The 12,639-nt window shown below is 39.8% G+C and overlaps 1 protein-coding gene across 1 annotated transcript in view; it reads left to right on the forward strand.

The window, feature by feature from the left end:
• The window catches only part of TERB1 (telomere repeat binding bouquet formation protein 1), a 30,994-nt gene extending 18,671 nt beyond the window's left edge, over positions 1-12,323 (forward strand). Inside the window, exons 14-18 of the mRNA XM_004584148.3 lie at positions 2,425-2,489; positions 2,796-2,891; positions 6,986-7,135; positions 7,440-7,502; positions 11,780-12,323. Coding sequence (XP_004584205.2) covers positions 2,425-2,489; positions 2,796-2,891; positions 6,986-7,135; positions 7,440-7,502; positions 11,780-11,958 — 553 coding nt within the window. The 3' untranslated portion in view covers positions 11,959-12,323. The remainder of the gene's footprint in view (positions 1-2,424; positions 2,490-2,795; positions 2,892-6,985; positions 7,136-7,439; positions 7,503-11,779) is intronic.
• Positions 12,324-12,639: the final 316 nt, after the last annotated feature.

Here is a 12,639-nt window from a genome sequence, read left to right on the forward strand (position 1 = left end):
TATTGTTTCAAATTCACGGTGTATAAGGAGCTGTTAAGGATTTTAAATTGACTGAAATAAATTTGAATTTTAGAAAGGATGAAAACCTAAAAGGAAAAAAAACCTAAACTGAAACCCTCTACCTGATATGCCAAAACATGTATTGGTGGTCCATCAGCAATTTAGCAGACTAGGTTATAAATTTAACATGATAAAGAAAAAAGGAAGAGGTGACAGTCTGATTTGGGCTTCTTGTTTGTTCCGTTTTTAATCTTGAATACAATTCCATGTTCTTTCATGTGGCCTGTGGGACTGCTGCAGCTGTAGCTCCTCTTGAAATCTTTCCTATGTTTAATGCTTAGAATAATGAAGGGAGGAGGCCAGATGCAGGTTAATCCTCTACCCGCAGCATTGGCTCTGTGTGTGAGTGCCAGTTTGCGTCTCGGCTGTTCTACTTCTGACGCAGCTCAGTGCTAATGGCCTGAGAAAGCAACAGAGAATGGTCCAAGGCCTTGGGTAGGATAGAGTACACCATCACCATGCATCTTTCCTTTTCAAGACCATTCTTGATGATTTTAACTTGATCGCTCAGTGAAGTGGGTGACATAGGTCGGCTGTTTCTGGGTCAGCCTTCTTGCCTTCTGGCTCAAGCCTTATATCGTGTCATTCTTTTTTCTTTTATGATTAGCCACATCTCTGCTTCATTTGAGTTGGAAATAGACAAGTTGAGTTTTTCATATTTACGTTTCTTTTAAATCTTTTTTCTTCTGTATAGTATTTCTAAAATAGATACATATGGGCAGATATCGATGGCTATAGTTATTGCTATGTGTGATTTCTGGTCTATAGCTTTTACTTTTTTTTGCACTGTGTGTTACCAGTGTAACAGTATAGTTAAAACGCATTTGTTCATCTAAGGTATCTTGGAAAGCAACAGAAGATAGCCCAAGCACCTGGGTCCCCTGCTACCTACCTGGGAGTTGGGATGGAGTTCTAGGCTCCCAGCTTCAGCCCCTGGCTTGTGCAGCCGTTTTAGAAGTAAACCAGTAGATGGAACATCTTTCTCCTTCTTTCTGTAACTCTCCCTATCAGAAAAAATAAAATATATCTTAGAAATAAAAAGGATTATAAGGTTCTGACCATGTGTATATTTAGACCTGAAGAATTTTTAAATGCCAGCTTTCAGAAAAGATTTATTTATCTTTATTGGAAAGTCAAATATACAGAGAGAAGGAGATACAGAGAGGAAGCTCTTCTATCCACTGGTTAACTCCCTAAGTTACCCCAACAACCTGAGCTGAGCCAATCCAAAGCCAGGCACCAGGGGCCTCTTCCAGGTCTCCCACATGGGTGCAGGGTCCCAAGGACTTGGGTGTCCTCTACTGCTTTCCCAGGCCACAAGCAGGGAGCTGGCTGGGAAGCAGGGCTGCCGGGACACAAACTGGTGCATGCAATGTGAGGAATTTAACCACTAGGCTACCACACTAGGCACAAACCAATTCTTTTAAGATTTATTTATGGACTTCAAATATACTTGCAAGTGCAGTTAATAAAATTTTGCTAAAGAAGAAGAAGAAAAAAAAAAAAAGATTTATTTTTGGGCCTGGAGCAGTGCCTCAGTGGCTGAAGTCCTCACCTTGCATGTGCCGGGATCCCATTTGGTGCCAGTTTATGTCCTAACTGCTCCACTTCCCATCCAGTTCCTTGCTTGTGGCCTGGGAAAGCAATGGAGGATGGCCCAAAGTCTTTGAACCCTGCACCCATGTGGGAGACCCAGAAGAAGCTCTTGGCTCCTGGTTTTGGATCAGCTCAGTCAGGGCCACTGTGGCCATGTGAGGAGTGAATCCTCTGATAGGTCTTTCTGTCTCTACTTTCTCTGTAGATCTGTCTTTCCAATATAAATCTTTTTCCCCCCATATAAATCTTTTTTCCAAATAATTTTTAAAGATTTATTTATTTACTTGAGAGGCAATTCCAATCACTCCACAGATGGGGACCACGATCAGGGGTGAGACATGGCAAAGCGTAGAGCCAGGAGCTCCGTGTTAGTCTCCCACAAAGATGGCCAGGACCCAAATACTTGAACTGTCTTCTGCTGTTTTCTCAGGCATGTTAGCAGAAAGCTGGAGCAGAAGTGGAACAGCCAAGACTCAAAGTACTTAAATACTTAGATGGCATGCCAGCATCACCGGTGGCAGCTTAGCTTGTTGTGCTGCAATGCTAACCCTGTAATTCTACCTGTTACAAAATGTCCACATGTAAAACGTTGTATTTACTTTTTCATTTGTTTTAATGTATTTTTATTTTGAATTATGAATCATGTGGTGCAATTTCATATAGGCTGGCATTCCCCCCCCCAAACTGCCACCCCCGACAGATTTTCCCCATTTTACTACAATAGTGGTATTTACTTTTATTAATTTGGTATCTATATTTTGTTTTTAGTGACCAAGTTTTTAAACATCCAACTCACATTCTCAAAAATAGAAAGCAGCAGTTACCTGTTACAGGTATGATTTAAACTGTTTCTTCTTTGGCTTTTTAAGAAAATAGATATTTAAGTGACTAATAAAACAAAAAATATATACACTGATACATCTTCACTCCTAAGCATAAGTCACACACTTGTCTCTTCCGTGTAAATGTCTCTGTCACTTCTTATTGGTATCTAGAATCTTTCTTGTTTACCCACCAGGAAGACTGGATATGTAGTACTGCACAAAACTTTATAAAAATCTTGATACCTAATAAATCTTGTAAATGTCAGATCCTTTTTAATTAATTCAAGAAATCTTGTGTTTTATAATCTTTTGCAGATCCTTTTACATTATGTTCAGATATAATAAATAAAGAAGTCACCAGTTTTTTAGCAACCAACAGTTCTTGCAAAACATTGAAATATAGGTGCTCAGGTAAATGTTTTAATTGCTACTGTTTCATAATTAAAGCTTTACTTGATACATGTTAACTAGAATTTATAATAGTTACATCTGTATGATTTAAACTTAATTTCTTTTTGTAGAAACAAGTAATAAAATTAATCTTTTATAACATGTTAAGCTCCTGATATTTATCTGAATCAGCAGTCCTTACCCTTATTACTTTATTCTCTCTTGTCATTTTATTCCTTTTTTGTTACAATATCAGCCATAAATTTGAGTAAGTATTTTTTATGTTTTCAAAAAGTAACTAAATACATATATGTTTTGGCTTATTCTCAAAATATAGACATGAAATAGTAATATCTTTTTAAAATCTGTAGTATATAAATGTTTTAGTGTTGCATACCTTTTTTTCCTGATAGACCCTTATAAATGGCCCGTAGCACTTACTCCATCTCTTCCTCCTCTTTTACACCTTGGTATCTCCTCTTTGTTCTATGTTACTCCAAGGAGAAAGCTGAAGTTACTCTGTATTCAGCTGAAGATATTATTGTGCTTTCCTTCTGGCTGAAGACATTGTTTGTGTCACTCTAAAGCTGATGTCTAGCTGTGTATAACATGAATTCCATGTCTTTTTTTTGCCTTTGTTTTTATATTGCAAGATCTTTTCAGTCCCTTTCTATCCGTCCTTTTGTCCACCCTAAACTGTCCTCTGTTTTTCTCATCCTAAAAGAAGTCCCAATACTTTGTTTGATCTACTATGGGTCAGTCCAAAACCAGTGGATGGGAGCTCAGTCGAGGTATTCCAAGTGAGTGCTAGAAACCCAATTGTTTGAGCTGTCATGGTTGCTTCCTGCTAATGTATATCGTGGAGTTAGGAGCCAGAGCCACTGACTTATTTTTTAATGGATGCTTTTTATCATGTTGTCATGCTGAGTAATATTAAATATCTCTTGGAAGCAAATCCTCTGCCTATCTATCAGAAATGCATGGAATTTTGTCCTGCTTCTACTTATTAGCCTTATTACAAATATATTCTTATGACTACTAGAAACGTGTTATGTATATTCCATATTACTTGAGAATTAGCCTAAAGTTTTCTGTTATCTTAACAGCTCATTATTCATTCAATTCTGCCAGTTTTACATCAAAAATATCCCCATTCTCCCTGAAAAATACTGTATTTCAGAATCTCGTTTTCCAGGTTATTGAAGCTGACCTTTGTACAAAGACAAATGAAATCATGTAATCTTCCTGTTTACTGTCTTCCAGTTTTTCTCCATTGTGTTGAAGAAAGTTAAAATTCCTTTTTAAAAATGTTATTGGAAAGGCATATTTACAGAGAGAAGAGGAGAAAGAGAGACCTTTCATTAGTTGGTTGACTCCTCAAGTAGCTGCAATGGCTGGAACTATGCCAATCTGAGACCAGGATTCAGGAGCCTATTCTGGGTCTTCCACGAGGGTGCATGGTCAAGGCTTTGGGCTGTCCTCTGCTGCTTTCCCAGGTCGCAGGCAGGGAGCTGAATGAGGAGTGGAGCAGCTAGGATATGAACTGGTGCCTATATGGAATCCCAACACTTGGAGAAGGAGAATTAGCTAATTGAACCACTGCGCCAGGCCCAAAAGAATTAAAATGCCTTAACATGGCTGCTCAGTCTACTCCCTTAGACTCTTTCCAGCCTTAATTTCTCTCCCATACTCTACTTTTGTCCCAAACTCCATGGCCATCCCAAAGTACCATTCGTTTGTGAGCACACTGTGTCTTCTCATATGTTATGTTTTCACACGTGTTTTCTTTTAAAGATTTATTCATTTTATTACAGTCAGATATACACAGAGGAGGAGAGAGAGAGAGGAAGATCTTCTGTCTGATGATTCACTCCCCAAGTGAGCCGCAACGGGCCAGTGCGCCCCGATCCGAAGCCAGGAACCTGGAACCTCTTCCGGGTCTCCCATGCGGGTGCAGGGTCCCAATGCATTGGGCCGTCCTCGACTGCTTTCCCAGGCCACAAGCAGGGAGCTGGATGGGAAGTTGAGCTGCCAGGATTAGAACCGGCGCCCATATGGGATCCCGGGGCATTCAAGGCGAGGACTTTAGCCGCTAGGCCACGCCGCCGGGCCCCACATGTGTTTATTTTACCCAAAATATCCTCACCCTCATCACTTGACTAAATTCTCCTAGTCCTTTAGGCATGGGCCACTGATGTAATTGAACCAGATGCTGACAGAGAACATTTTTCCCTATCTACTTGAAAGAATGTGCCTGAGAGATTGATTCATTGATTTAGTCATCTGCTGATTCATTCATACCTCAGATACTTGCAACAGCAAAAGTTTGGCCAGAACAGAAGCCAAGACCCTTGAACTCCCACATGGGTGGCAGGAGCCCAAGCACATGAACTATAATCTGCTGCCTCCCAGGATTAATTAACAAGAAGCCTGATGGAAAGCAGAATATCCACTCAAACCAGCACGGATATATGAAATGTGGGTAATGCAGGTAGCAGGTTAACATGCTGTGCTGCAATGCCTTCCCCTGAAGGAGAACTTTATAATGAATGGATATTACTGACATAATCCAAGCCTGCCATCTATGTTAGTAGAGAGAACTTCTCTGAACACAGTACATTTTCCAGCACACAATATCTATGAGGAGTTCTAACTAAAATAGTTGAACCTGAACCTGATCGGTCATCCACAAGTAGATCTAATTACTAGGGATCCCAAGAACCTTTTAAAGGATGTAACCAACAAATGGAACCTAAAAATGGCCTAATGTCTTCAAAAAGTAAGTAGCAAGGAGATAATAGAAGAAAGGTGATAGATTAAAAGCATCTCAAAGATGGCACAATGACTCAGTGGCTAAATTCTCACCTTATGTGTGTCAGGAACCCGTGTGGCTGCTGGTTCATGTCCAGGCTGTTCCACTTCCATCCAGCTCCCTGCTTGTGGCCTGGGAAAGCAATAGAGGATGGGCCACAGCCTTGGGACCCTGCACCCATGTGGGAGACCCAGAAGAGGCTCCTGGCTTCGGATTGGCTCAGCTCTGGCCATCATAGCTACTTGGAGAGTGAACCAGCAGCAGATGAGAGATTTTTCTCTCTCTAAATATGGGTTTCCAATAAAAATAAATAAATCTTTTTTTAAAAGTTGTATCAGCCAAATGTAATGATGGATCTTGTTTGAAACATGATTTGAGCAGCCAAGAAAATATTTTTTAAATAAAAAGTAAATTTGAATACTCGACATTAGATTCTATTAAGTGTGACTGGCTTGGATGTAATAATTGTGTGTGCGCGAGAGTTATTGAAAGCAGTTACAGAGAGAGGAGGAAGACAGAGATCTTCCAGCCACTTGTGCACTCCCCAAATGACTGCAGTGATTGGAGTTGAGTCCGTACAAAGCCCAGAGTCAGGAGCTTCTTCTAGGTCTCCTTCCTGGATGCAGGGTTCCAAGCACTTGGGCATTCTTCCATTGCTTTTTTAGTTACGTTATCAGAAAGCTGAATGGGAAGTGGAGCAGCTGGGACACGAAATGGTGACCACTCTGGATGCAGGGCTTTAATCACTACGTCACAGCACTGAGTTGTTGTTTCTTTAACTCCTAACATGTTAGGGGCATAACTGAAGTATTTACAGATGAAATTATACTTTAATCCAAATTTCAAGCATCATAATCTAATCCACATTGATGGAGACAGAGCAGAGTAAGTGGGGTGTTGCTAAGATATAAGTAACCATGATATTGAAGATGTGGGAATCATGCTTGAGGACTCATATTCTTCCCTTTAATGTTGTGTTTGAAATTTCTATAGTAAAATGTTAAACAACAACAAAATACCCACATTGACCAGTCTTATGAATCACCTTTTTTGAGTATTCCTCCTAAGAGTGACTCCTGCTCAGAGGAAGACCAAGTCACATGCTCCTTTATCACCGTAACTCTGGGCTCACCTTCTAATTCCAGCACATACATCATTGGACTGTGTTTGTTGTTTTTACTCTTACCTGACTTCTTGAGATATTTAAGTTCCTGATTTCACATCAATCATCATCATTGATATTTGTTTTCATAAATTTGTTATTAGATATTTTTGTACATCAATTTAATTTGTTTTCTTTTAGGTTGCATAGCAGTAGGAAAATCTCTGAATAGCCGAAATTTTAGCAACCTCTTGCACTCTTGCCCATACCAATGTGATCGTCACAAAGTCATTGTGGAAGCAGAAGACAGATATAAAAGTGAACTAAGGAAATCACTTATCTGTAACAAAAGTAACTAATTCAGCACCTTTGAAAGTATAATTATGACTATGTTTTCTGAATTGTCATCTAAAGTTTTAAGCATATTAAAAACTCAAGTGTAAAATATGTAAAAGAAGAAAGCTGTTTCTAAGCAACTAGTTCTTTTAAGGTGAACCCAGGGAGTAGTAGCCTTGCTCTCTGGTATTTTTAAAATTCTTCCTAATGCTGTAAGGATTCCCACTAGGAGGGGGAGAAAAATATTATACTAATGGAATTAATATGCTGCATTCTGATTCAAACACTAAGTGTGCTAAATATGTTCCATATGTTTCAGAAATTCTGTTGACTCCACGAAGAAGACGACAACTCAATATTGAATCTGCTCCTGGAGGAATAAGTGAATATATTTAATTTTTAAATAAATTTTATATATTCCTAAGAAAGAAGAGGACAGCTGAGTGGTTGCTTTAAGTTGCATAATGCATGACCTTTTTTTTTTTTTTGAAGATTTATTCATTTTGCCACAGCCAGATATACACAGAGGAGGAGAGACAGAGAGGAAGATCCTCCGTCCGATGACCCACTCCCCAAGTAAGCCACAACGGGCCGATGCGCGCCGATCCGAAGCCGGGAACCAGGAACCTCTTCCGGGTCTCCCACGCAGGTGCAGTGTCCCAATGCATTGGGCCGTCCTCGACTGCTTTCCCAGGCCACAAGCAGGGAGCTGGATGGGAAGTGGAGCTGCCGGGACTAGAACCGGCGCCCATATGGGATACCGGGGCTCTCAAGGCGAGGACCCCAGCCGCTAGGCCACGCCGCCGGGCCCCATAATGCATGACTTTTAAATGACAGTTCTGTTCTCTGATGAGGAACAAAGAGAATTTCTTATTGCTTGCTCACCCACTGGGAAAGAAGCTGAGGAAATTAGTATTCACCAAGTACCTGCTAATGTTTCAGGTGTTTTGTAGATAGTATTTCCTTTAATTTCTATAATACTATAATGTAGGTATTCTTTTATTCCCACTTTAAGGTACAATGAGTTGGTAAATAGTGGAATTGAAATTCAAATGCAACTCTTTTTCCAGAAGCCATTGTCTATGCTCTGGATCACATTTCTATTTTAAGAATGCATTTCTTCTATGCACAAGTGCTTCTGAGAGACTCTGTAGATAGTTCAGTTATTCAAAACCAAATAGGCAAGTAGTATGAACCTTAAAACCCTGCTTAAAAATAAAAAATATTCTTAATTATGTGAATTTTATTTGACTAAAGGGTTAACATTTCAATTTTATCACCATTCCAGAAATATCACAGAGATTTAACATTTCTTTCTATTCCTATGAAGATAGAATGCATGGTATGAATAGATAGTGTAGTACCTTGCTTGTCAAACTAATCTGAAAATGAATAAATCTATAGTGCCACCATTATTTGTTACAGAGACATTTGTACTTGGTATATGCAGGAAGCATTTTTCCACATATATTTATTTGACTATTTTTAATTTGCAGAACTTAGGAAGAAATTCCAAGTTTACTTTATATCTAGTTTTTTCCTAGGTGAAACATTCTACTTGCAAATGAATGCTAAGTACCACTGTAAAGGAACCCGCTTTTTGAAGTAATGTTTTCAGTAGAAATTATTAGAAAGAGTTAGTTTTTCTGTAGAAACATGTTGCCTTTGGAAATCTTATTCTTGTCAAGAACTTGACATTAAGTTAGTAACAGATTTTTTTTTCTGCAACATGTCATTTAAAAAGATGTAGAAACTAAATCCATTAAATCACCTGCAGAACCTCATGTAATGGTATAATGATGGTCACACATTGATTGTATAGAGTGACCTTAAGTATTTGAGGTGGCATTCAGCTCATAGATCCCACACATCTTTTTTGGATGAACAGTTTATAATTTGGCTTGCTTTTTTAGAAATTAGGAATTTTCAGAAAGTTAGTCATTCTGTTTGTTTTACATCTTTTTTCACAAGCAGGCCAGGGATACTTGATACGTTGCAGTTTTTTTTCCTGTTGATGAATTTCCCTTTCTTAATAAGACATTTACCACCATTTATTTACTTACAATTAAGTTTGTATCTTTCGTTTTGGGAAGTGGCCACTGCACTATCTTAGCACTGAAGGATTTCCTCAATTATCGGGGAGCTGTCTTATCAGGATGAATTGGTCTCTAGGAAAAGTGTGGAATTGAGAAATTCTGTAGTTCAGCACCCTGGCTTGCTAGTCTTCCACGCTGGCCGATATGAAGCAGCCGCAGAGGGGATCCTGGGAGTAGAGGGATCTACGTACTCCTTCCAGGTTGCCCCATACTCTTCAGGACAATGTGAGGGCTTGGGTGCAAACGTTATGTGTAAGACTTGGCGAAATGGTAGCCACAGTGATAAAGCTAGTGTTTGGTTAACCATACAGCCTCAGTATCTCCAAAATCATACTAACTTATCCATTCCTGATTAAAATGAGCTCAATTCATTTTGAGCAAATGAAGCTAAAACCAGTTTCTGGATAACCAGTTTCCAGTAGACTCAAACATAAGGAGCAGCTTCATTGAGAGCTTCAAAATGGTTGTTACCAAGAATCTTTCTCTTGGTATTTACAGATCACCGTGTACTATTTGTCAGCTACTCTTTTGGCTGGGAATACAGTGGTGAACAAAATAGAGAAATATCTCTGCCTTCATTGAACTTGCATTCTAAATGTTGTTAAGAAACATTACATTGATTTCTCAGCCTTCTGCTAGTAAGACATTTCTGCTTGAAAAGGTTTGCACTGTGGTTCTTTAAAAAGTGAACAAATAGCTAATGGTTTGGGCCTGTAAGAATGAGATTTTTTTCTTTTAAATTTTATTTTAATCATACTTCTTAAAGACTTATTTTTCTTAGAAAGGCAGATTTGGGCCCAGCGGCATGGCCTAGCGGCTAAAGTCCTTGCCTTGAATGCCCCGGGATCCCATATGGGCGCCGGTTCTAATCCCGGCAGCTCAACTTCCCATCCAGCTCCCTGCCTGTGGCCTGGGAAAGCAGTTGAGGACAGCCCAAAGCTTTGGGATCCTGCAGCCGTGTGGGAGACCTGGAAGAGGTTCCTGGTTTCCCAGCTTCAGATTGGTGCAGCACCGGCCGTTGTGACTTACTTGGGGGAGTGATTCATCGGACGGAAGATCTTCCTCTCTGTCTCTCCTCCTCTCTGTATATCTGACTTTGTAATGAAAATAAATAAATCTTAAAAAAACAAAAGGCAGATTTACAGAGAAGGAGAGATAAGAGGTAAAGATCTTCTGTCCACTGGTTTACTTGACAAGTGGCCACAACAGTCAAAGCTGAACTGGAACTGAGCCAATCTGAAGCCAGGAGCTTCCTCCAGGTCCTCACATGGGTGCAGGGTGCCAAAGCTTTGGGCCGTCCTCAACTGCTTTCCCCAGCCACAGGCAGGAAGCTGGATGGGAAGTAGAGTAGCCAGGATACAAACCGGCACCCATATGGGATCCTGGCACATACCTAGATTTTCTAAGGATGGCCCATCATGTCTATACCTGGCCCTTCTGATGTCAGCAGCATCCTTAACTGGCAATACAGAAGAGTCTTCATTGCCACCATGGATTAACAATCAATGAAAACTCAAATGGTTAGCTAGTAATCATCATCAGAAAAAATTATATTTATAGATATCAACTATGTATTCTTTTTCTAAATTTTTTTTAACTTAAAAGAGTTAGAGTAGCCAGAGCTGGGCTGATCCATAACTGAAAGCCAGGAGCGCCCATGTGGGTGCAGGGCTCAAGCACTTGAGCCATTATCCTTCACTAACTTCCCAGGTCATTATCAGGGAGCTGGATTGGAAGTGGAGCAGCTGAACTCAAACTGGTGCCTGTATGGGATGCCTGTACTGCATGCAAAGGATTAGCCTGCATGTCACTACACCACCCCAGCTATATATTCTTTCTGTTACAGAAGGTATCCCTTAAAAAAAAAAAAGTTAAAATCTTCCTCTCCTTTCCATTTTCCATAGGGCAACCTGTTTGAGTTTTGATCAAGCTGAATATTTATATAACTGGTGAACTTTTTAAAAAGATTTATTTATTTTTATTGGAAAGATTTCCAGAGAGAAGGAAAGACAAAGAACTCTCATCCACTGGTTCACTCCCCCAAATGGCCACAATGGCTGGAGCTGTGCCAATCTGAAGCAATGAACCAGCAGCTTCTTCTAGGTCTCTCCCATGGGTGCAGGGTTTCAAGGCTTTGGGCTGGCCTCTGCTGCTTTCCCAGGCCAAGCGGGGAGCTGAAAGGGAAGGAAGTAGAGCAGCTGGGATATGAACTAGTGCCCATATGGGATTCTCATGCATGCAAGGCCCTGGGACACTGCACCTGTGTGGGAGACTTGGAAGAGGCTCCTGGTTTCTGGCATCAGTTAAGCTCAACTTCAGTCATTGGGACCATTTGGGGAGTGAACCAGTGAATCGAAGGTGAACCTCTGTATCACCTTCTCTCTGTAAATTTGCCTTTCCAATAAAAATAAATAAATCTTTAAATTTGGATTTCTCAATGAGGAGTAGCCTAGACATGACATTATCTCTGTTATTCATATTCTTGGAATAAGTTAAGCACTTACTTGGGTCTCAAAAAGAATCCTTTTTTCAGCAGGTACTAATCTACAATTCTTAATTGCAGAAAAAAGAAGAATTCGTAAAAATTTTACTGAAGAAGAAATAAGTTACATTTTCAATGGAGTTAAGAAAATGGGAAATCACTGGAATTTAATTTTGTGGTCTTTCCCGTTTCAACAAGGTCGGACATCTGTGGACCTTGCTCACAAATATCACAAGCTGACCAAAGCCCCAAGTGTCTAACTCCATGATTGGCAGAAGATATTGTCATAGTTTTGTTTTGGTCTCTTAAAAAACCTTGAAAGATACAAAAATTTAAGTATTTGTCTAAACTTTTCCAAGGCAGAATTTGTGGAAGCAGAGAGATAATAATTAAACAGTTTGTAATATTGGAATTCTTCTGATTATTGTAACAGTTTATAAGGTAAATGTATTTTCAGTGTTAAGAAAAGTTTATCATAAGGACAAATGGTTGTTAATATGGTCTTATTTTTCCTTAAGCTCAAAGAATATGGTTCAGAGAGGAAAATAATCAGCTTGGTACTCACTGCCAAAGACCCTCCCCAGAACTCAGAAAAACAGAATAGTTTCCCAGGCTGCTCAGCGGAGTTCCCACATACCAAATTGTTGTTTGACATTTTGTTAATTAACATTCTTGTTTTAAAAGCTGATTTTGCAGTTGCTTTGAATGCTTCCATATTGTGTGATTTGGTTCACTTCTTTTTGGCATATGTTTATTTGCTTTAGGTTTCAAAAGTGATTTCCTTTCCCTTCTCTCACACTTGGTATCCTTCATGGTGACAAGCTGTTGCCATTTGATGCTGCAGCGGGACAGTGTCACATTCCCTGAGGCTGACCGCCAGACACTGCTTTGTAAAATATGTCCCAACAGAAATGTGGCCTGGGGGGGCCAAGTAGGGGATC

This window comes from Ochotona princeps, chromosome 16, assembly GCF_030435755.1.
Source record: "Ochotona princeps isolate mOchPri1 chromosome 16, mOchPri1.hap1, whole genome shotgun sequence".
NCBI lineage: Eukaryota > Metazoa > Chordata > Mammalia > Lagomorpha > Ochotonidae > Ochotona > Ochotona princeps.